We start from the raw sequence: 27,070 nt of genomic DNA, 5'->3' as shown, positions 1-27,070 counted from the left end.
AGATGGGTTTCAACTTCAACGTTTTTAATTTTGGGAAAGACAATGAAAATGACACATTCTTAACTTGTTCTTTCGTGCGTCCGAAGTGCTTTTCTGGATTTACCTTCACCAGGAACGCTCAAAACCGTAATTAAAATTTTCATGATCGCAGTTCCAATGCACCGAACAGTCAGTTTATTTTATGGAGGAAAAAATAATAAAAAAAAAAGACAGCGAAAAGTCAAGGATCATAATAATCTTCATCAGATATATGACGTGAATTAGGATATAAAGTATAAGAAAAAGAGTGGCAGTTGTCTCTCTTCGTACAGAGAAATAACAACATTTCTTCATTCAGTCTTTCATCAAGTATTGCTTACGGAAATAAAAATAAAATAAAATAAAAATGTGTAAGGGGAAATACCTCCTATTCACCTTCCTTTATGTAAAACATATGTGATAACATCTTATCTGCGAGGATGTTCAGTCTGATTTCTAAATGAACATTTGATATCTTGATTTTGTTTTCGACCTTTCATATGTTTTTCAGCTGTTTTCGTTGACATTTATAAACTCAGATCCGCTAAGGGAAACCGGCTAGCTATGCGTGCTCGTCTGCTGTAGGGATTTACTTAAAATAGAAGGAGAAGAAGTTGCCAGCTTTAGAATAATGCATTATGTACCCACATAGTTGGTTTCCTTGTTTTGTCTCTATTGGGTGTTAATTGAATCCAACAGATTACTTTAATTTGTATTTTGACAAATGCATGTTTGAATTCGAAAGAATACAAAAAACAATATAATTTCTAAGCAAGATCAACATTATTGGTCATTATCATTTGTATCTGACATTGGACAATTTTGATTAGAATAAACGATTTCGAGATAAACTCAGGAAAATACATTGAAACTGATTATATTATATTTGGGAACATGTATATCTTCCTGATTATATTTAATAGTAGTTTGATATGTATTACGGAAATAGTATCATATTTGTTGTACCCCAAGTTAAGCTTATAAAACATTACCCAATGCAATTTCCTATTTGACTATATACACGGAATTATAATAATATTAAACATGTTAAACCTGAATTATCATTTATTTGGATCAAGCATACTTATTTCCAAAAGGTAATGGAAATTTTACAATACGTTCGTGTAGCTTGTGAAGCTTTTTGAGCCATAATAATATTGAAAGATAAATCAGTTTAAAATTTAGATTGTCGCCCTTGCATACTTGTTATGACTATAATTTAACTGTTAACCAATAAATGCAGTCGGTTCTTTCAAATAGCTCATTAATAATTTTACAGGATAGATTCAATTTTTCAAAGCAAGGTGAGTTATATTTTTTAATGTACTATAATTTCTTTCATCTTCAAAATTTGTTTCTATCGCAATATTTGAAGTAAGATTAGACTTCACATTAGTATTGTTGTTCATAAATTTTTATTATTTCTGAAGTAATTTGGCTTGTCTGAATACATGCATGCATTTTAAATTCAAATATATTCGCGTTGTACATGTTTTTTGTACATATTCCTAGACTTATGATTGCCGTCTTAGAGTTGTGGTGATATTTAAAACAGTTCTACTTTTGACGGCAATACAATGATGTTCTTGATGTAATAGATTCTGAGTACTCAGTCTGAGGTTATCATCTTAACAACGTGTTTTATTGTTCTTTCATTTGTCTTTGTTCTATTTTTAATATTTACTTTAATTTACTGTTGGATTGTTTTATGTGATATCCGTATAACGTTGCTCGGTACATATACATCCCGTCAATGTGTTTGTATTGTCTTTCATTTTTTGGTGGTGTGTTTTGTATGTGCGACTTTTTGTATTTCTTTGGTTCTTATAACGTGACTCTGTACTTTAAAATTGTTACACTATGATGACTGCTGTACCCATATTTTGACTATTTTATTAATTGTGTCTGTTTAGTTTAACGCAGCATTGTAAATATAACGGAATTTGACGAGACTATCATTAAAGTGAGAGGGTTAGCGCTATAAAATCAGGTATAATCTACCATTTTCTACATTTGAAAATGCCTGTACCAAGTCAGGAATATGACAGTTCTTGTCCATTCGTTTTTGATGTGTTTTGTTATTTGATTTTGCCATGTGATTATGGACTTTCCGAATTGATTTTCAGTTCAAGTTTAGTATTTTTGTGATTTTACTTTTTGATATGATTTTTAATCTGTAACAGTTGTTGAATATCTTTTATAAGTATCAAAATCTATGTTCCCATACTGAATAGAAAATTGACGATGTAGAAAATAATCTGAGAAATAATATTGATGCAACTGATTGTCACAGCGCTGATTTTGTAAAATTATTGGGTTGGAACTGGTTTTACGGCTTCAAACCATAAAAAAAAATACTTGAACACTTCCCGTTACCTTTCTTTTATGCACCTTATTTTTCGACACCACGCTCACAATCAAAGCTAAAATGGCAGTGTATGTCTTAACCTCACACGTAGAAGGTTAAGCAAGAAGACACAAAGGGCATTCATTTTTTAAGCCTTAAAGGGCACTAGCTGTCAAATTCATGTTCACTGATTTGACTTAAATTTTCACATTTTATTCATAACAATGTAAAATATTTATCCAAATTATAAAAAAGTCTAAAACAAACAATTTACTTGGCATGGGATCGATCAAATGTAGCTTCATTTCGTTTTTATATCTAATTAACTATCGAGTTGACTTATAAACATAAATATAGATATAAATATATATCTAAACTCGTGCAATTGGATTTTTCTAGGTCTGTTTAATTTCATATAATGGATTTAAAATAGATGTTAATCATCGTATTTACCTGTATAAGAAGGATTTTTTGTGGATCGAACCCGTCAATCAAATGATTTACCTTTGTTTCACTTTCAATTTTGACATTCTTTTGCTTTAAATAACTGAACACGGATAGTACATGCCTTATTCATCTCTAGTTAAAGGGTTAAGTAGAGTTCACATGAATACGGATTCAATGAGGTCGAATTATTCACTTTCATCATGTTTTTATCTTATTTTGACAAAATTGAACCATAATGGCTGAATACACAGAAAAGTAAACAACGCGCATTGTGTTTATTCAATAATAAAATTGAGAATGGATATCGAAATGAGAATTGTGTCAAAAGAGACAACAACCCGACCAAAGATCAGACAACAGCCAACGGCAAACAATAGGTCTTCAATGCAGCGAGAAACTCCCGCACCCGGAGGAGTTTTTCAGATAGCCCCTAAACAAATATATATACTAGTTCAGTGATAATGGGCGTCATCAGGCATGGGCTCGATAATATGTAGCTTCGTTTCGTTTGTATTTTAGTCAAGACGCCATCTTAACTGTCGAGTTGACACCCGAAGACCTTTGTTGCCATATATAAGCGATACAAATATATAAATAGATATCAGACTTGTACATTTGAATTTTTCTATGTCCGTTTAATTTCATATTATTATAGATTAAAATAATACGTTAATCATTGTTGTAACCTGTATAAGAATGTTTTTTGAGAATCTAATCAGTCAATCAGATGATTTACCTTTGTTTCACTTTCAATGTTGATATTTTGTTCCTTTAAATAGTTGAACACGCACAATGCATACGGTATGCATCTCTAGCTAAGGGGTTAATTTGTAGTTAACATGAATACAGATTCAATGAGGTCGAATTATTTGCTTGCTAGTGAATAATTTATCATCAATGTTTGTTTAGCTTATTTTGACAAAATTAACCATGCTTGCTGCTAAAACCGATATATTATTTTACTATTTCACTTTCATTTATGATTGAACAAAAAAAAATCATATTTCAAATTTTTCATATATTTCTTAGCCAGTGCCTTTAATTTAACAACTATTATATTTCATAATATATGTATACTTTTAACACCATAAAAACAGTTCATTCATATTAAGGAATTTAATTTTAAGTGGTATAAACATGTTACATTTAAAGTTAAATCATGGCACTCAATGATGACAAAAATAATTATTCTGTATAATAATATTTATAGATCTATTATAATTGCTTGTGACAAATACAAAAGATGAACAATAAAAATGCACTATCGCTTGTGACAAACACAAGATGAAAACTTGTAATATTAAAATCAACAATGTTTTGAGGGGGGGGGGGGGGGGGGGAAGAAGAAAAAAAGTAGATTTACTTGTGTTTATTATTAGTGATTATTATAATTGACTCTCTTCTCTATTAGTTCGATCTAATTTCCATTGGACGTTAAGCAACCAACAATTAATCAATCGATTGATCTGAATTACAAAGCTGAAAGTAGAAAAATACTATTCTAGATATGTGACAATCATATGATACTGTTTGTGGTAACTTAACCTTGTCTGAAGGTTGTCTTGATCATCCTTTTATCTTATCACAGACACAAATTACATCATTTGTTTTATTTTTTCATACTTTGCATTATTATTAAACCTTATTCTAACTTTTTATGCTCATTGCATCATAAACAAATGTATCCATTTCTGTATTTCATTATGAAAGTATCACATGCATATTTTTATAGGATCCTTACATCTTGTGATTCTACTAAAACTATAATTTATTTCTTTTTGTTAAAGTATAAAGTATATGTTACATACATGTACATGTAGTAAAATGTAAATCATTACTCTTTTGTTATATAAAGTATGTTGTTTGTCTGTTATGTAATGTAGACATGTTTTAATGAAAATCGATTGCATTGTAGAATGTGTTCAAATACACTATTATAATAATATACGGATGAAGATTTAAGCACGTATTATACTCTCAATGGAAAACTCTTATTTCTCACGCATTGTGGTTCTTCTAGTTGACATCAAAATGAAGTGAACCAGACTATCACTTTATACGATTCTGCATTGTATAACGCTGATTTAGGATTACTCAATCATTAGAATTTGACGTATTATAGATTTAAAGTGATTTCAAAACATTCAAAATTTGAATGTCAAAATATGTTAAAAGCAATATGGAAATTTAGACTTTGAAAGACGTTGTTTATTCATTTATTAGAATGCTACAACAGCATGGCTTCCAGGAATGTTCATTCTTTCCACCAGACGACAGATCAGTTTTCAAAAATGATACAAAATCATTAAAAGATCCAATGGAGTATGAAGGTACAAGATTGTCAACTTTCGCAACATTTCCTGATATTCTTGGTCTTTATACAACTAAACTTGCAGGAGCTGGTTTCTATTATTTAGACACAGACGACGAGGTTCGCTGTTTTAAATGCAAAATTGCATATAAAAATTGGAAACCGCATGATTCGCCAATAAAGATTCACCAACAAATTTCACCGTTTTGTGATTTTATCAAACATATCGGCTCTAAACATATGGAACATTCCCAAACTATATCAGAAGGTCCCCATAGCAATAATGGTCAGTTTAGTGATATTTCTAACGCTGGAACTGAATGCAACAAGAACGACAAAAGTAAACTTCCGGATAATTGTAACGATCCTCAACACAGCTTAACTATGCACAATGGTGACGGTGGAACAGAGACTCAAAGAATTCAGACAAACACAATTAATCAGAATCCAAATAACTTCAGATGGAATGTCTCAAATACTAATGGTGACAGAATACAAACTAATCTTTATGGAGTAAATCATAGTCTTAACAATACTACAGACAATATAGCCAGGACAGTGGCTTACCAAATACCCAACAACTACTCGACTAATGATACTAAAAGCTTGATTCGTATCTCACAAACTAATTTAGAGACTTTAAATAGAAATGTAGGAACACTAAACCACCAAATTTCAGGCCAAATAACTACCACAGATAGGACTAGTAATGCCCCAGTGGAACAACTGGTGATGGGGATTTGCGTTGACAACCCAAAGTACCCAAAATACGCCATCAGAATATCTAGATTGGACTCGTTCAAACATTGGCCAACATATTTGACACAATCTCCAGATGAAATGGCAACAGCAGGGTTCTTTTTTACAGGTATATAATTATATCTTTTTATTATATAAAAAAGTATAACATATCGGTAAACATTATCGAGTTCAAAGATAATTGATATATCAAAATTGAATGAAAAATAAACAGTACGATATTGTCGTCCCTTATTATACACAATGTTGAATTTTTTCTTCATTAACCGCTTGATAATGTATTTTAATCAAAGATGGAAAACACCCTGGTAAAATTGATTTATCGCTTGCGATTACAGTGAAAGTATTGCGCTATTGAAATTTTAAAAATGTATTGTTATACATAGTAAAGCAGGATTTCTAGCAAGTTAAGAATTTTGCGTTGTCAGTTTATTTTCGACGTAGAAGTTTGTAAGTCCCTTTGATGTCTTTCGCTTCCTCTCTTTTTCATATCCTTGACATGTTTTTGTTTAAGGTAGTGATGATCATTGTCGATGCTTTTTCTGCGGAGGAGGATTAAAAAACTGGGAACCAGGAGATGAGCCTTGGGTAGAACATGCTCGCTGGTACCAGCAGTGTGCTTTTTTGCGAAGCTGTAAAGGCGATAGATTTATAGAAGATGTTCAAACAAACAAATATATCCAAGCTGTTATTGTGGAAAAGGTAATTTGAAACATTATTGTTTATCACATTAAGCTAATAAGTAAATTAGGCAGCACTGTGAAGTCTTAATTAATATGACTGCACAATAAATGTCACTCACGGTAAGTCTTCTTCCAATCGGCAGTATAAGTAACACCCTTGCCAAAGTGGGGCGTCTAATTTGTTATGTGGGATGTATAAATACGCAGCCACGTCCGGTCAGAATGGTGACGTTAGACCCAAAGGCTCGTGTATAAAGACGCTCTCTTCACGTTATAATCTTGTAACAACTTTATGAAGGGTCCGTAGGTAGCCTGTTGCATGACAACAGTTCTTACTATCCAATATACCCTTTTCGCAATAGCAGTCCAACTTACATATGTCATTCATCCCGGACGACCTAAATTACAGGACGGTCCGACCTACCTACTAATATTTTTTTTATACGCCCGTCAAAATTTTGACGGGACGTATTATGGTATACAAATGTCCGGTGTCCGTCCGTCCGTCTGTCTGTCCGGCGTAAACATGTCGCACCGTAACTTGAGAACGACATATCTAAATTTCATGAAACTTAATATAGTTGTTTTTTATGATGGTCAAATGATCTGTATACTTTTTAGTGAAAATAAGATTTAAACTTTTTGAGTTACAGCAACTTTGTAACTAAAACAGGGGTGTGTTTTTTTCACATGTCGCACCGTATCTCAAAAACGATTCTTGATTATTACTTAAAACTTTACACACTTCTCAGTTAGATAATCTTAATATCTGTATACTTTTTGGTGATGATTTAAAATTTCATTTTTGAGTTATTGAGTATTTTGTAAAAAAGGGGGAGGGTTTTTTACATGTCGCGCCGTATCTAAAAAACGATTTATGATTTTTGCTTAAAACTTTACACACTTCTTTGTTATATTAATCTTAAGATCTGTATACTTTTTGGTGATGATTAAAAATTTCATTTTTGAGTTATTGAGTATTTTGTAAAAAAGGGGGAGGGGGTTTTTACATGTCGTGCCGTATCTCGAAAACGATTTATGATTATTGCTTAAAACTTTACACACTTCTTTGTTATATTAATCTAAAGATCTGTATACTTTTTGGTGATGACTCAAAATTTCATTTTTGAGTTATTGAGTATTTTGTCAAAAAGGGGAGGGTTTTTTTTACATGTCGCGCCGTATCTCAAAAACAATTTATGATTATTGCTTGAAACTGTACACACTTCTTTGTTATATTAATTTAAAAATCTGTATACTTTTTGGTTTGATTCAAAATTTTATTTTAGTGAAGTTTGTAAAAAAAAACAGGGTGGGGGTTTCACATGTCCCGCCATGTCTCAAAAGCAATAAATGGTAATTGCTTAAAACTTTCTCAAAAACTATTAATGATTATTGCATAAAACTTCCACACAAGACGTCGGGCGTATCATGCGCTCATGGCGCAGCTGTTTATTAACTGCTTGTTCTCGTCATGAACACTGGTGAAGTAGTTGTCACTGGACATAAAGAACACTACAATCAATCATACATTGTACTACATTGCATGTTGGCAAATCGAACTTACAGGACGAGGTGCGTTTAAGTTGTACGCTTAACTTCGTTTATTTAAACCGTGACAGGTAATTCAAAAAATAAACATACAATATGCAGTTCAATGATTACAACTACTGTATACACGATGGGTACAAACAGCACGTTAATCGAGTGTAGGCAAGTCAAGTTTATGATAATTGTAAATTGTGTGATAAGGGACCAATGTAGACCTCATTTTTTTGGTAAAATTACAGAATACGCTCCCTAGTTCAGAAAAGTCATTGGCTGAATTTAAGAACATTCCTGCAGTTAGATCTGTAACAGAGTTTGGATATAATGAAAAGTTAGTCAAAGAGGCATACGAAACTCTTCAAAAAGCAGGAAAATCAGGTGTGTATTGCTACTAGCGGAAATTTAAAAAGGACAGTTACGCTGAGATGTTGAATTCAATTAGTTCCGGTTTTGTTATCATAAGAAAATAGATTAAAATGCAAGAATAAAGAGTAAAGAAATATTAGTAATTTCTCACTGCAAATTTCTTCTTGAAACTACGGTACCTATATGTTCATGACAGCAAACAAAGTTATCGACTATACTTGACCAGTTAGACTGCCGCGTGCTTTTTCAGTCTTAGAGCAGATAATGGATTCAGTGGTCATAATAATCAAATCAATACGAACAAGTTTAGTTATCAATGTAAAAGTTTTTTTGTTTTTTTTTCATGTTTCGGATGTACAGGTCTAAACTTTAAGGTACACTGTTCTAGTGTTACAAAGTCTAAACGTCACTGATAAAAAAAAACGGTGAAGTATCTCGTATGCATGTTAAAATGGTCAAAGTCTACGAATGTTGAGCTTTGTATTTTTATGAATTATAGTGACTGTCATTTGATAAATTGTAATGGGATCACTACACGAAATCTCGGATTTGAAGAGGTATGCAAATGTTATGTAAATGTATTCAGAGACCGACATTTACATATATTTATAAACCGCTGCATTTAGTTTATCTTGTCTTTACATGTTGTAAATATTAATATTTCTTGTGCTATACCCTCCTATGGGCGATTATGAGAGACCGCGGTTTATAAAATATATTAACACCTAATCAAACCATTTTGCAGTTAAGAATTTATATATATTTATGACCGTCGCAAAACTTTTGCAAACTTATGTATTTGTATACCTCTGCAAATGGAAACCTTTGTCATGTATTTTTCTATGATGTAAATTTATCCGCAAATGTGTTTCTTTGTCTAGGTAGTAAAGCATCATCATTCAAATGATTTTATATGGGTTATTAAGTGTAAGGTGCATCTACATTTTCCTGGTATGTAAACCAATTCAAAACGAGAACTTTATAGGGGGGTGTAAAGCATCATTTCCTTTAATCTACAGAGACCTGTCAAATGTATTGTAAAGGAATAATTTTGTTAGTCTTTATTGTCGGCTGAAATGTATGTCAAATCAGAACATATCAAAAGCCTTTGAACATATTTCGAAATGTATGGTAAATACATGGATTTGCAGACAATTTGTTTAACTGAGAAATGTAGTCAAATGATAATATCAATGACATGTGTAAATATATTGGGCATATATAACTATAAATACATATGCAAAGAAATGATAAAGAAAGATATTTCAGACAGCTAGAAATGTATGTGTAAATATATTAGGCATATGTAACTTTAAATACATATGCAAAGAAATGATAAAGAAAGATATTTCAGACAGCTAGAAATGTATGTGTAAATATATTGGGCATATGTAACTTTGAATACATATGCAAAGAAATGATAAAGAAAGATATTTCAGACAGCTAGATATGTATGGTAAATAGATATATTTACTTTTAATTTGCTACTATATTTGAAAGGTGCAGAATATACTGACAAATATTTCCATAGCTTTAGTGGTCAAGCTATGATATGACAAATATAGCTGCTTTGGGATTGGTTTTGGCATATTGGTAATAATATTTATTATACATGTATTTTAATAATTTCGTTTTAATAAAAAAAAAATTTAAAAAGTCGGTTCTACATAATCGGTTATTGATCTCTTCTCGAGCTCTGTTTGGTGTACTGCGTAAATTTCTTTATCCATCAAAATCTTGTTTCTCGGTAAGTTATGATGGTTCATTCGCATAAAACGATCGTTTCCTTCGAGTATCGCTTTGAAACTTCTGGAATTGCACGAGTCATAATTCACTCTGTTTATAAAACATATAATTTTTTTTAAAGAGACATATACTACAATATGTATTATATATGTTACTGCAGAGACATATATACTATATATATATAAGTACGTGCGAAATTGCGAAAGCAAATTTACAGATCTAACATTGTTGGGTTGATGTTTAAGACGAGTTGTACTATATGTATATATATATATGTCTCTGGTTACTGGTAGTTATAATACATATATACAAATTAAGCCTGAACAATTTTAGATATGCGGCCTCATTTTAAATTTAAATCGGTACCATTCGGAAGGTTATCGGTCGATTTATCAAGTTTTTATAAAAAGTCCAAGTTTCTGAAAAAGAAATATTCCTTCATCGGTAGATTAGTTGTCACATAATATTTGACACAAAACACATCTTGAGAGAATGTTTTTTAAGAATCGACTAGTTTGCACACATACTTAATCGTTAAATCTATTGACGAATATTTCAGTTTGGTAATATAAGTTTTCCTTATCCGTTAAGTCCAGTCACGAGATGTTGAACTCCGTGTGCTTCATGAAGCTCTCTCTGCAAAATCTTTCTTGTGTGTGAGAATGAAAGTTAAACACTACAAACAAAGAACCAGTGAGTCACGTGTCATAATTGACACACAATTTACCAATGAAATCAAACAAAATCGATAGATAATATCATTCCATCGAGGAGATGTCGCCCTTCCTCCGATCAACGGGGTTTATCAGCAGTTAAATGTGACAATTATCACCTTTTACAGAAAGATCTGGTCCGAAAAGATCAATAGAAGACCACCGCTAGTATCAATATCCATCAATATAAGGCACAAACAACTATCATTTCTTTATGATTAATAACATCATACATTGTCTTAATAAAACAATGCTCCCGTTGTCATTTGATTGTGTTGTTTTTAAATACGCAAAACTAAAATAAGTTATCGAACTATCAGTCATTCGATATCTCATTTATCGCCTATTCCATCCTAAAATTTTACAGCTCCCATATGTACTTTGACAGGAATCGTATTTTTTCTGTCATGATCAAATAAGTTTTTATTTTTTTATATTTTTTCTGCAATAATTACATTTAACATACTTTGCATACTTTTAAATTGAAATAACATTGAAACAAGAATCGATGTGACAAAGTCATTTTGTTTTAACATAATTCAAGAAGATTTGTAAACGACAAATACATATTACAATTACTCTTCAATCTTTTGAATCTCTCTCTGGCAAATTTCAAACAAAAGAAAAGTATATAAAACATCTTTTAGGCTTGGATCAGCATCTCAAAAACTTACAGGTCTACAGAACATAAACTGTACACACAACACAAAAAAACAAATGACAGTCATAATACAAGTACATGTAACTTACTCAAACAGAAGGTACAAAAACCTATATTACAAAAAAAAACATGGAAAACATATCTTTAAAAGATATAAGGCAATTGTACCCTGTACAACAAGACGAAGTCTAGACTTATAGTTTTAGCGGAAATGTATATGATTCGTGTTTGAACAAAGCAATATCTTGCACTTCTTTCTTAGACATATTTTACGCAAAGTCTTAAAATAACTACATGTCTTATTTGTCCTTTAACAGTGGAAACATATATCATTGTACTTGCTTTACATACAGGCGGGAAAAAAGGAAAGAGGGGCAAAATACATAAACTATCGTTATAGTTAAATCGCATTGATAAATGTTTAAAACTTTAAATAAGTTGATATATTAAAGAATATTTTCCAATAAAAAGATAAAACAAAAAAAGTGAAAAGCCTCTGTGTCTATGAATATATCAAGGCACATTTCTGATTTTCAATCTTTAACTTGCATCATGCTTTGGTACCTGGCGGATATAAGTATTCGTCCCATTGGCTATCATACAACATCTTTTTTTTTTACGTGCAACTCTTCCGTTCACGATGTTGTAATACCTAGTATGCAGGTTCAACTTCAATTTAGAGGTTTATCTATTGAAGCTGTAGTTCTTTGGGTACCAAGCGTGACCTTTAGAATTTAATTACTATAATTTTTAATTAGTTAATTATGCAAGTTGCAAATCTGGCAGAATCTACCGATGCCAATGCCTATATATATTCAAATAACTATTCAAAGTGTTCATAAATTAAAAGTCACTGTAAAGAATGCTACCAAAATATAGTGTGTTCAATTGTAAAAAGAAGTGTTAAAGTGAATTGCTTTTGGCAAAAGACGCACACTCATTTCACGATTGTATCTACTTATAATCAATGCACATAAGTTATGGACTAGTACTGCACCCGTGTTAACTAGCATTGGGGGTCGCATGTCATTGTATAGATACATTTGTACCAGCAATAGTGTTTTTTTATTGTAATTTTGTGTGTGTGTGTTTTTTGTTTTTTCTTTGAGGGGGGGGCTGTAAAATACTGCTTTTCTGTGATGCATCAGCTTGTTAAGTTTGGTGAACTTATGGTCTAGTTTGTTAGGACAACAGTTGTGCGCTCGAAAAAAAAATGCAGTTGCTATTTTCATCAACTAAGATAAATATTGGGATGCCCCTGACCACTATTACAATTTTTCAGTAAAAAAAAGAATGTTGACACACATCATATGCTATGAGAATTCAAAGACGATTCAAGTAGATCAAATAAAAATTAACCGAGCGTTCCGAGAAGGATAAAGAGTACTCTAAGGGTTGCAAGCGCAACATGAGTTTAAGGGCTGTCAATCCTTCTAAGATTGCTACTAGATACACTCTTAGCAGATAAGAATAATCTTTAGCACTAAGATTGTGCCAAAACTAATTTATGACAGACTGAGTGCTTCGTTTTTATCAACCAAGTTTCATTAACCATTTACACAAAAAAATAAGTTTGAATGTTAACAACACAAAGACAAAAGTACAGAAATGAAAAATGCTAGAGAAAATAATATATTCCAAATCTATTTGTTCCTATGAATTACGGCGCTTCTTTCTTTAAAGAGTCATAGGATAAAAGAGGGTCTAGAAAAGGAGGGAGGTGTTCTTTAATTCTCAATATTATTTACGCCATGTTTTCTTTATTCTATACAAATTTTGCACGTTATTCTCTATTCTTTATATTCTAGAAGCCCACTATTCTATATTCTTAAATTGTTAGCCTATCTTTTTCTTTTCTATTCTTTATTTTTTTCATTTTCAATGCAGTTTCGTGTTCCCCTGCAAGTGGTAAATTTTTCTTTGTATTCCACAGCTGTGTACTAATATCAAGATAACACGATACTGAATGGCATATCTCCCGATTTCTAATTTTTTTTAACACACTTTTACTTTGAATCGAGTTACATCGGAATGAAACAGATATTTTGTCTAGTGCTGTAGACTACATGTATATATTTATAGTTGGGATCCCGCTAACATTTTAACCCCGCCACATTATTTATGTATGTGCCTGTCCCAAGTTAGGAGCCCGTAATTCAGTGGTTGTCTTTTGTTGATGTGTTACATATTTGTTTTTCATTCATTTTAAAATAAATACGGCTCTTAGTTTTCCCGTTTGTTTTACATTGTCTTTGCGGGGCCTTTTATAGCTGACTATGCGGTATGGGCTTTACACATTGTTGAAGGCCGTACGGTGACCTATATAGTTGTTAATTTCTGTGTTATGTTGGTCTCTTGTGGAGAGTTAATTGTCTCATCGGCAATCATACCACATCTTCTGCGGGACCCCAATTGCGGCTTCAGTTTTTCCCGACAACTGTGGGTATGGTTGCCTTATACTTCAAATGGAATTATTTATGCAGTCTTTGTAAGAACCAACCAAATAGTTTTCACAAGAATAACATGACAGGTACCTAATTGTCAATTAAGCATCGTCCAAAGATGAAAATAACTTGATACTAGAGACTTTTAATATTAGGAACGATTTTAAAGATATTGTGTCACGATCTATACTCTCATCATATCTAAATATTTAGCGCGCTTGCAATACAGTAACTTAGTGTCGTTCAAATGTTTCCCGCAATATTTAAAAAGATCTGCCGCTGATTGTATTATTTCGTTCCCCCGAAAAAAAAAAAAATGTCTACTTGATTCTTTAAAAAGCCCCCGGCTGCGTCCTAAGGTTCCATTCACGAAAATTTCATATCCGCGTTTGAAACAAATGTCGGTTTACTAACATTCAAAAACAATTTCGTGACTTATACTGAACCGATAATATAAAGTGATAATACATGAAATATCCGGCAAACTTTCTACTCCGTCTACCTCTATGTCGAAAAATAACGGACACAAAAATACCTCGTTGCGCTGAAAATAAGTTTGTTGAAGTTCAAACTTTTCTTTACAAGTTTTTTTTTGTAGTTTTCACAGTAATATATTCGTTCATTAATGAATTGGCAGCATCATGCGAAACATATTTTGTCCGTAAATTTTAAAGAAGCCTCTTTAGTGCTATAAGATGGAAAAGCAAAAGAAATGCTGGTACAATTACGCTCCCAAGTTTTACTCGTTTTAAAACCTTTGCAAGTTCTGCACTTAATTTAAAATTTGCGAGTAGAAATAAAACGTGCAATCTGTTCAGGGTTGAGAGCAATACTTAATACTCAATATCACGGAATAACAAAAAGAATCCAAAAAAATCAGTAACATATATATATATATAGATAAATCAAATCGTAGTTTAAAAAGTCTCTCTATATATATGTAGTTGAACAATACATGCACCGACAATCGACTAGTTGTGCGCTTGTTCTGTGTGTTTTATGGCACTGCATTTCTGGTTGTTTTGGCTATTCGAAACAACGCCAGGTTACCGCCGTAAGAAATTTGATGCGTGCGACATCTTTTTCATCAATTTTCAAACATTTTTTTCTCGGAAAGTACGAATGCTATGGAGATCAATATAGATATTTTGAAAAGATTAGAAAAATAACATGTCTATATAAGAATTTCATTGTCGACAATCAAGTGCAAAACTAAACATAGTTTACTTTGATAACGACGGTTCACAACGTTTTTGCCAAAATTGAACGTGTGACATTTTATTCACCAAATTAAAAAAAAAATAGGATCTTTTTTGTTTTTGTGTTTGACCGATTTTGCGTTTGAAATTAATAAATTAATTAAAACAACATTATAATAGCTATATCATTTTCTCACCTGATGATATCATTTATCTGTATTTTTTAACTTTTTTTCTTTAAAGTAGTTTCGAAAATGGAAATGGGACACAATGAAACTTTGCAGATTTACCTGGCGTAACAGAATAAGACGCCATTAGCCGTCAAACAAATATATCATAATGGGTTGTTATTTCATGGCCATTCGCGGCCAAATTTTTTTTATGAAAATCGGCAAAATAAAAGTCGATAAGAAGGCTTATACTTCAGTTTTCGTTGTGAAATGTTACCTGGGACAGCCCATTATTTTTCTAAAATCCATAATCAAATGCATAACAACTCGAACAAATGCGTTTTATATTGTTTTATGGAAGATAAATGAACAAGGAAATTTATATCCAGCACAATGATATCTTTGTTTTAATTGAAATACGGTTTTTTTCTGCACCTGCAGCGCAGTTTTACCCACAAAACATACAAAAAACGTAAACGGTACGAACATCCCGCGTAACGTCAAAGCAATCTATGGAATTGCGAAAATAAGGTCCACATTGGTCAATTATATACTTATAATATAGAATAGAATAGGATAGAATAGAATAGAATATTTTTATTAACCAAATAAGGGCCCCAGGAGGGCATATAGCATACAGACAATATTATTATAAACAATAACATATGAAATACACAGACAATACAATATATATAACAAGTGTTAACAAAATAATAAAGTAAAAGTAGCAATGTATTATTATTCAATGAATACTATGTTGAATTCAGTGACTCAAGTGCACCCAGTAAGTGTATTTTCACTTTGAAAAGACCAACAAGAGGCATTAGTAGTTTGTGGGGAGAAAAAAAAAAAAAAAAAAAAACAATTTAAGCACTCGCACATTTGACCATGAGGTATACTGCAAATAACAAGTATTATTTAATAAAGGATATTTAGTATGACTTATCTGTAGAAAGCACCAAGAGTCGGTGCTTAAGGTGGTACCTACATGTAACACTACAGGGAGATAACTCTGTAAAATCAGCAGAACGTTTTAATGACGTTGTGTTCATATGGGAATATTAAGCTTCTCAATGATCAAAATAAGTGTTTGTCAAACTGCTATATAACCAGTGTAATTTTTCTGATTAAACGGTTGGTTCAAATTTTTTGAATTTTTTATATTTTTGTCAAAGGGTCAAGGTAAATACTTTGTCAACATTTTAAGAAAATTAAACGAGCCAAATTAATTTTAGTTAAAGTGTTAGGTACCACCTTAAAGGGAAGTCCCTACTTGTACGTAATGCAGATGAGTCAAACTCCTAAATTATTTTAAAAATATTTTAAAAACATATATTTAGGATTATAGATTCTGGGTCCACCCAACAAGGATCATCAAGGAACGGTGCCAGAGAATTTGAAATTCTTCTTATGATCTGTGCAGGCTTAACAGGGTATCCAAATTCATATTAAAGAGTTATATTGAAATTAGTTATTGTAGATTATGTTTTCCTTCAATTATTAGTATATATCTTCTATATATTTATAAAATGCAAATAGTACATTGGGATCCTCATTATTCATTATACAAATTAATTTGTTATTAATATTTAAATTTTGAAAGTTTGGACATGATTTTAATATATTTTGCATCAATTCCTCTCTTTTTAATAAATGCGTGTCACATTTAAATAAAAAATGAACTTCATCCTCAACCTCACCTGAGGTGCACCTGAGACAAATTCGGTTTTGTCGAAGAGTACCCTGGTATCTACCAGATTCAATTTGCAATTTGTGAGCAGATATTCTTAATCTAGTAATACAAAATGTCGCATTATTGACAAATAATTTTCAAAACCGACGTTGCACTTGAATGTTACATAAGTTCGTAGTTTACCATGTGTATGTATATCTAGCTGTTTTTTCCACAATGCAGTATATAGTATCCCTTAACAATCTGACCACAGTGTAGTTTAAATGTTGAATATTTTTCAGGAATATGCTTTTCTATGCCTGACATTTTTTCCCTTAAAATATTAATTGATCCATACCAGGAGTTTTTTTTTTTTTTATATTTTTCAATAGATGGTTTTGTTCTTTTATACGGAGAAAGACTAAAAACTAACGTAATATCCAGGATTGTATACTGAATCCATGCATCTAAGAGGCATGCTTTTTGTATTAGTTGTTATTACTTTCAACTAATTGTCAGTAACTACGAGTAGTCCAAGATCTGTACTTAAAGTCTTTTGGTTGTTTGGATGTATAAGTACCCTTCCATGTCCACTCTGTTTTTCTTAGATGTATTCAATTTGTATTCATCTGATGAGATAAGTGAACACAACAGGGATCCAGTTTATGCCCAAGGTTAGGGTAGGATTGGCTCCTTTAAACGAGTTTTAACCTCGCCACATTGTGTATGTTTCGGTTCCGAGTCAAGTAGCCTGTAATTAAGTTTGTTATTATGTAACATATTTGTTTTTCGTTCATTATTTTGGACATACATTAGTTCGTAAGTTTTCTCGTTTGAATTGGTTTACATAAATATTATGTCATTTCGGGGCCTTTTATAGCTGACTTTATGCGATACGAGCTTTGCTCATTGATGAAGGAGTCTAAGGAGATTGAACTTTGTTAATGTTATAGCTTAAATCTGACTATTGTTGTGAACATGTGATTTTATAATTTGATAGATTTCATACTTGCAATACTTATTATCTTTCATATTCAAGAGACCAACGAATCTTTACTAAAAATATACTGTAACAGATTAGCAGTAAAATATACTCTATGTTGTTGTCCATCCTGCATTAGTCACATGTTATCTATATGTCTTTGGTTTTGATTGTCGTTAATTGGCCGGTTGCTGTGTATATCCCACATTTCTATTTATGTAAATAAAGAAATAGCAACCCTTTTGATTTACATAAACACTTGTATACTTGTAAGAAAACTCCTTATAAGAGATTGTGAATACTCTCTTGCTTTTTGTGACGCCTATGTGACCAAAATGCCCCCCACAAAAAGGCAACTTTGCTTATCGTCTGTGACTCGTTTTGCCTCCCCACTTTCTGAAAAGGTGCGTTTTTAACCAGCTGTGCCAGGCCTGTTCATTATGTATAACTCAAAACACCAAAAACACACACATTCCCGAAGACCAAAGTACAAATTAATATGAATCTAAATTCAAAATGATTTTAAGATGTCATTGGATTTTTGTCACCCACGCGACGCGTCGATGGGAACATAGAAATACAGGGTGTCCGTCCTTCCGTCCAGTCTTGTTATATCAACAGGCGCGGATCCAGCCATTTAAAAAAGGGGGGTCCCAACTATATTGCTCCCATTCAAATGCATTGATCGGCAAAAAAAGTTGGGTTCCAACCCCCGGAACCCCCCCCCTCTTTGGATCCGCCACTGATCAGTGCCGACACACTTCTGATGACATTGAGTAAAAACAAAAAGAGACTCAAAGACAAACACCAGTTTTAAAACAAGTATACTACATATACATGAGGATGACAGTAAACCGGATGTATTTTACCTTTATTTATGACTTGCAATTTTTTTTCTTCGGGATTTCCAGTCCCGTTATTGATTTATTGATGTACTGCGGACGAGCGGGCGGGCTGCTCCAATCGTTTCCGTTCGATAATCTACGAACCTTTCATCCAAAGGTTTTCAAATTTTAATATGTTGTTACTTATGACAAAATGGAGGTAGATTTCTATATTGGCGATTAACATTTACATCATTCAGCAACAACATTATATAAGTTTGAAATAATTAAATGTTAATCTTGATAAGAAAATGTTTTAAAAATTTGGAGCCTTCGATTGGAACAAATACATGTACTGCATGGGAATATTTCTTGAGATCATTATATCTTTAAATAGGATAAAGTCAAGATTGGAAAACAAAAAGGACAAAGATTTTCTATATCTATTCTGAATTGAATAAATATTTTCATATATAACTGTATAATCAGATTCATATAATAGAAGGAAGTTTATGGACATTGATGTATTTTTTTTCCCATTAATGTTGGTCATTTTTATTCTTGTTGAAACACGAAATACAGAGATTATATTCAATTCAAAGGTTAAATTATTTGCTTTGCATCGAATTTATTAAATCTGCTATATATGAGAAGCGAGGAAACGAGAATGCTTGTTTTTATATACAAAAGATAATTGTTTTAAAATACTTTTACTGTATATAATTTCAACATATTTCTTTATAATAAGCTTGTAAACGTGTACATTCTACTTTTAAATATGAAATGGTGTTTATCCTCAACAGCATTCAGATACAATGCTACTGTTCTAATTTTTTCTTTATTTTTTTAGCATGTAAACTTTTAAATTATTTGCCTTTTTCAAAGTATTAACACATTTTCATGAATACAAACTGCATTTTTAATTATAAAAATAATCCCGATGTCTTTATCTGCCATATTCTTGGCTTGCGTATAATTGGCATGATTTGTACATGTTTATATTATTAATCTCTTTAGAACGTCTGGATTTTATTATACCCAATTAGCGTTATTAGATCAATTTTGGTAATTAACACATACGGTTTTCCTTTTAAGGAACCCTGTAGTGCTAAAAGATGAACCATTTCACAGTCGGGAAAATCCATTCATTTACATACAAGTGACATATTTACCACCTATTGAGGGATACTTGATTAATGCTCTTTCTTTTTTTATTGAATTATTAGGCATTTTCAATTGTTATCATAATCATTCTGATAAAATACATGTACATGTATGTGCATACTCGTGTATTTTCAAATTATACGATCATGCAAAACATTGAAAACACACGCCTTGGCTTAAGTTATATTGAAGAAAAAAAATATTCAATTATTCTCTTGATTAAAATGAGAAAAGATCACAAATAAGCAGAAACTAAACTAACTTTTTCCACACCAATATTGGTACTTTACCTTGGGTTGAGAAAACGTACCGCTTTTATCGATTTGATCATTATTTATTCTGGTTTAGAGTTTATTCTAATAATTATAATGTCATTGAATTACGTCGTCTTTTTTCATATTTGAAGTACAAAAAGTAATAAAGTAATGCTGCTTATCATTTAGTACAGTGTTATTATATTATTGCATTTCTCCCTACACCTGAGATTCGTGTAGCATTTGCAGCTGGACGTTTACACAAATCAATCCATCAACCCATTCATTATGTGTCTTTAAGCTATAAAAAAATATCAATTTACTATTACAATTCGTCGCATGAGTTGAAGTTTCCGTTCTGATACAACAAGCATATCGAATTGTAAATCCTGATGTAAGGAAAGATAAATACATTTTAAAGCATTTGTGTTTTTATACCAGCAAGATCTTAAAAAATCCTCACTCAAGTTTTAAATAGTTTTCTTGGTTCTGGATAAAAGCTTTGAAGATTTTCTTAACCATCCAAATAGAAAAAAATATCATCGGTCCGACATTTAAAAAGCACCCTGCCATTTTTAATATCATAACTTCAAAAAGTTCTGGTTTGGATTCGGGAAGAACAATATCTACTTAATCAATTCAAATATTTTCACGGTCTCTGAAACCATCAATACGTAAAATTTCTTATAATATATAAGACACTTTCTAATTTTTTGGGAGTTGATAAAATACATTTATTTACATATATGAACGATATCAACAAACGTTTGCAAATATTACACAAACATTTGACAGCATTTACATTGGTTGTAAATGTTTTATAAACCATGGTCTCTCAAAACTTTGCATAGTCTGTAAAGATGTGTTGCAAATATCAATATTTATCAAAATAACTATAGTACTGGAAAGTATAAGTAAATAAAATACATTTCTTTACATACGTGAACGATATCGACAAACGTTTGCAAATATTACACAAACATTTGACAGCATTTACATTGGTTGTAAATGTTTTATAAACCATGGTCTCTCAAAACTTTGTATACGTCTGTAAAGATGTGTTGCAAATATCAATATTTATCAAAATAACTATAATACTGGAAAGTATTAGTAAATAAAATACATTTCTTTACATACGTGAACGATATCGACAAACGTTTGCAAATATTACACAGTCATTTGACAGCATTTACATTGGTTGTAAATGTTTTATAAACCGCGGTCTCTCAAAACTTTGCGTACGTCTGTAAAGATATGTTGCAAATATCAATATTTTTCAAAATAACTATAATACTGGAAAGTATTAGTAAATAAAATACATTTCTTTACATACGTGAACGATATCGACAAACGTTTGCAAATATTACACAGTCATTTGACAGCATTTACATTGGTTGTAAATGTTTTATAAACCGCGGTCTCTCAAAACTTTGCGTACGTCTGTAAAGATATGTTGCAAATATCAATATTTTTCAAAATAACTATAATACTGGAAAGTATTAGTAAATAAAATACATTTCTTTACATACGTGAACGATATCGACAAACGTTTGCAAATATTACACAAACATTTGACAGCATTTACATTGGTTGTAAATGTTTTATAAACCGCGGTCTCTCAAAACTTTGCGTATGTCTGTAAAGATATGCTGCAAATATCAATATTTATCAAAATAACTATAATACTGGAAAGTATTAGTAAATAAAATACATTTCTTTACATACGTGAACGATATCGACAAACGTTTGCAAATATTACACAAACATTTGACAGCATTTACATTGGTTGTAAATGTTTTATAAACCGCGGTCTCTCAAAACTTTGCATACGTCTGTAAAGATATGTTGCAAATATCAATATTTATCCAAATAACTATAATACTGGAAAGTATTAGTAAATAAAATACATTTCTTTACATACGTGAACGATATCGACAAACGTTTGCAAATATTACACAAACATTTGACAGCATTTACATTGGTTGTAAATGTTTTATAAACCGCGGTCTCTCAAAACTTTGCATACGTCTGTAAAGATATGTTGCAAATAACAATATTTATCCAAATAACTATTATACTGGAAAGTATTAGTAAATAAAATACATTTCTTTACATATGTGAACGATATCGACAAACGTTTGCAAATATAACACAAGCATTTGTCAGCATTTACATTGGTCGTAAATGTTTTATAAACCGCGGTCTCTCAAAACTGCCCACACCTCTGTAAATAAGTTATGCAAATTTTAAACTTTGCATATATCTCCTATCTTGGAAAGTGCATGCAAATCTATGGCATTTCTTTACATATCTTTGAAGAATGACTAAAGCTATGGAAATAAAATAACTATCTTTAGCATATCTTTGACGACCTCCTAAATAATGTCAAAGGAATAATTCATTTACATACACATTAGCAGGTCTGCAAATTTATCTTGCAGAAAAGTAGTTACATTTGTCAAACATTTACATGACTGTCCAAATTGTTGTAAATCTGCCTTTTCGTGTAGTGGGAGTATAGTATGTGGTGGCATAACAACTCCACAATTTATATATGTAGAAAGCCTCTTGAAAAGTATATATTAAATAACTTTGTTAAGAGTGCCGTCTTATTTAATTTTCAGTTTGATGGTCATAGACAGATCTATAGGGTTTATGTATACTCAAAACGTTCGTCCGTTTTAGAATCAAATGCATTATTGGAACAAATGTAAAAATGCCACTCCAAATCGATTAATATTTTTTTCGAAATTGCACTCTTCAAGTACGGAAAAGAATACAAATACTAATTTCGCTCGCTCGCTCCTACTTTTGTGCATAACAGTCCAAATGAACAAGTATTCATTTTGCAGTGGCCTCAACAATTGGGTACAGACATTGAAATAGTAGTTGTACTTTCGATTCTGAAAAAGCTAAGGTTTTTATGTTTTATTTTTAGACATCTTATTCGAGATCACAAGTACATTGTATATATGTCAATCTTTTCATTTAATGTTAAATAAGTGCTTGACGAAAAGTTGCACAGGCTCATCCGGGTCCTATGGTTGATCCGTGTCGCGTATATTTACATTAAAAGATGATAACATAAATTTTGTCAAGATTAATGAATATAATTGCATTCTCAAATGACATGTTTTGTAGATATCACAAGTACCAGGCTTCTTAAAGCAATTTTCAGTTTAGAGGAAAATTCGAAACATACCCAAGAAAATTCTAATTATAACCAACAGCAAATGGAAAACTCACAATCAGCAAAAGAATCTGCAAAACAAGTCACAGACGAGACAACGAGCGATCCAGAGCCAGAATGTATGTATTGTCACTACAAATTGTAGTTACTTTTAATGGAAATATTCTTTTGTAAAAATAAGAAGATATGGTATGATTGCAAATGAGACAACTCTCCACCAGAGAACAATTGACGAAAAAGTTTATATAGCAACTATAGTCCACCGTACGGCTTTCAACAATGAACAAAACCTATACCGCATAGCAAGTCCCAAGTTGACAAACGTATTTACAATCCAAACGAGAAAACTAACGTCCTGATTTACAGGAAAAAAAAGAATACAAAAAAAAAAATGAAAAACAAATATTCGTTACATGATATAGAGTTAAACGTTGACTTGTGTTTAATATGGCATGTATGTGTATACTAGTAACTTTTAAACAGCATTTTTTTTTAAACTATCTGGAATTATTCTCGAATATCAAATTCGAACTTGAACTCGAGAGCTTTAATTCAAACTTAAACTCGAACTAAAAACTCGAAATATTTACGAAATTTCTAGCCACTTTTAACTTATCAAAAATACCGAAAACGTTTCGTTTCCGATTTAAAGTATTATTTTCGAGGGGATACTTTCGATGAACTGCTTCAGTAAACCGGATGTATAATATTTTTTATATTTATTTTATTTCAGTGTCAGTGAGAAGTCTTGAAGAAGAGAATCAGAACCTGAAAGATCAGCAGACTTGTAAGATATGCTTGGATGAACCAATTGCAATAGTTTTTCTTCCTTGTGGTCATTTGGCTGCTTGTGGTAGCTGTGCGCCTGCGCTAAGAAGATGTCCAATATGTAGAGCATTTATCAAAGGAACAGTCAAAGCCATTATGTGCTAATGTCTTTAAAATGTATGAAATTGATAAAAATCAATAAAACTAATCTTACAGTATATACTGTAAGTTATACAGTTTTAAATTATAAAAGCAAGATAAGAAAACAAAAGATTATTTCCGCGAGTCCTTCATGACGCCCAAACAAGACATATGAGTCTATTATATGTCTATCATATGTAGGTGCAACGAATTTACTGTTGTGAGCTTTTTCCGTTTTGTAGGATGAATCGATACAAAGCACCGTCCGCAAGATGCATAGTTTACCGGTGATAAAATTATGAAAGTCGCACGCGTACTGCAATCAACAATACATTTTTTTTTACACTATTAGTTTAAATACAACTTCATAATTTTGTAATTATAATAATCAAACTGTTTTGTTTATAAAACAGGTACATGTATGTCTGGACGGTCATTATTTTTTTTAAATGTTATCGGCTGTGTTCGATATTGAGTACGTTGTCGTTTTAAATAAGCCGAATATTTTTTTTTATCTAACTGAAATTCAAAACAGGAGCTCGTGTTTTAATTGATTAAGGACAATTGCGAATAGTCGAAATCTTTATGTTATTTGGTAGAGAGCGTTTATATACACAGTCAGTATACATGTATTAGAGTGACTGAAATAGATTTAAATATGCTTCAATTTAATATCTTCCTGACGACAAAAAACTTGAAAACAATAGTTCATTTATATCATGTAAATATTAATTGTGTATTTCGAAAAAAAGAAAGACTGAATATTGCATATATATATTGGATAGTTATTACTAATCGTAATTGTTTGGTTATATTTATTGACCGTTTCCAACCAGATACATCGAACGATTATTAATTTTGATAGATTTCCCGAACAAATATCGTTTGATTTTAGACTAGGATATTTTAAGAACTTTTATCACAAAATGATAACAAACCTTTTATCGATTAATTTTCAATGTACTGAAAATTGCTTCAACCCACTCTCCCTACTGAGAAAGTACTTTGAAGACATCGACATTGTGGTACGTCAATAACGTTTCGTGAAAGAATGGAAAAACTGACATTAAGGATGTTCACTCTCTTTATTAGAATAACAACTTTTGTTTATTAAATTGATAGTGCATATACGACTGAGCTTAAAATTTAGAAAAACGAAAGGTCCCTGTTTTTGTCTTTGAGATATAAGCTTTTGAAAACGTTGCAGGAATTGGTTCTCTCTCTATTTTTGATAAATTTATCATTGGCACCTAGCGCCTTTTGTCTTTCAAAAACTATACAAAAATAGTTTTAACAAAATTTTCAAAACTGGCTTTTAAACTATTATATAGTAACTATAAAATGTTGAAGTTAAATCAAGGTTAACAAGAGCATTCCGAAAATCTGACAAAAGGTCAAAAACAAGATTAGCGTACAACCTCACACGATATCACCATTTGTGGATCCGGGGTAGGGGTCCGGGTGATGAAACCCAACTTTATTGACGATCAATGCATTTGAATGGGGACATATATTCAACACGTGTTAGAATATTAATTAATAAAGAGTTATTAGTTTTAATTTCTAAATTTGGGATTTGATGATTTCAATAATTAAAATCAATTATTGTTGGCGTAATAACGTCTTAAACATAACTGTGTTTGTTTGTTTGTGTGTCTGTTTCTTTCTTTTTCTTTTTTATTTGAAAATATGTTTCTTGATACACTCATTTTATAATATAAATCAATAATACAAGTTAATCAACCATCCATCATATTGCATTTAACTTATTATAGACAAAGTGCTCGAAATGGATTTCATGAACTTTAAAATCACGATTGTTGCTAAGATTTGCAAAACAAAACAGAATACAATATAAACATTCCCACGTTTTAATAACATATAAACAAGAAAGATCGTATTTGACAAGTATATTGAGTACATAGTGATGATTTCTCCATAGACAACGACTTCCATAGATACATGTGACGTACATGTGACTTAAATATTCCAAATTTTGGTGGGAATTTTCACAACGGTTTTTTCAGATACCCAATCCATGTTGATTTCAAATACAGGATGTTTACAGGCAACAGAGTAAATATTGAAAACACGACTTAAATTATGCATAACTTCTTTTCTACACTTCACTATGATATCAAATCACACGGAACCATATGTGTCTATACATCATAACAACCATCATCAAAATGGTTGTCGTTCGTCGTAATCATCTTCATTGTTGCTGCCCATTATCCTTTCTACCATAAGTAACACCGACAATTACCTTATCTTTCGAGAAGTATTTTCAATCCGGCAGCAATCATTTCGTTTGTTGCTACATATAGAGTTACTTTCCCTTGTGAAGAAAGTAAACACACTGAAAACAAATTAAGGAATTGATAAACAGTTACAGTCAAAATTCTACTTCGTCAAAATTATCTCCCCATTACGCCAGTTTATTTACACAATCGTAGAAATGGAAGCCATTGTAGGGATGACGCGCTACCAATTTTGCTCTCGGAAACCGATAAACTTATCCACATTGCACCATTACGATCCTTATATGTCAGTTGTATTATAAAAGACAAATGTATCAACTAGCTAATGAGCATCAGTTAATGATCTTGTCTGCATTGATTCAACTTAAAACTATTGTCTGATCGGTTGTCAGGTGGAATTTT

The 27,070-nt window shown here is 31.5% G+C and overlaps 1 protein-coding gene across 1 annotated transcript; it reads left to right on the top strand.

Moving 5' to 3' along the window:
* Positions 1-436: 436 nt before the first annotated feature.
* On the top strand, positions 437-24,498 carry LOC139514799 (baculoviral IAP repeat-containing protein 7-A-like). The gene is made up of 6 exons (XM_071304421.1): positions 437-1,322; positions 4,728-5,991; positions 6,397-6,584; positions 8,356-8,491; positions 23,450-23,617; positions 24,232-24,498. Exons 2-6 carry the CDS (start codon positions 5,037-5,039, stop codon positions 24,429-24,431), a joined length of 1,647 nt encoding a protein of 548 aa, XP_071160522.1. The 5' UTR covers positions 437-1,322; positions 4,728-5,036; the 3' UTR covers positions 24,432-24,498.
* The last annotated feature ends 2,572 nt before the right edge of the window (positions 24,499-27,070 follow it).

Source organism: Mytilus edulis, chromosome 1 (assembly GCF_963676685.1).
Source record: "Mytilus edulis chromosome 1, xbMytEdul2.2, whole genome shotgun sequence".
NCBI classification, from domain to species: Eukaryota; Metazoa; Mollusca; class Bivalvia; order Mytilida; family Mytilidae; genus Mytilus; species Mytilus edulis.
Note: the sequence above shows the minus strand (reverse complement) of the source record. Positions and strands in the feature narration are given on the sequence as shown.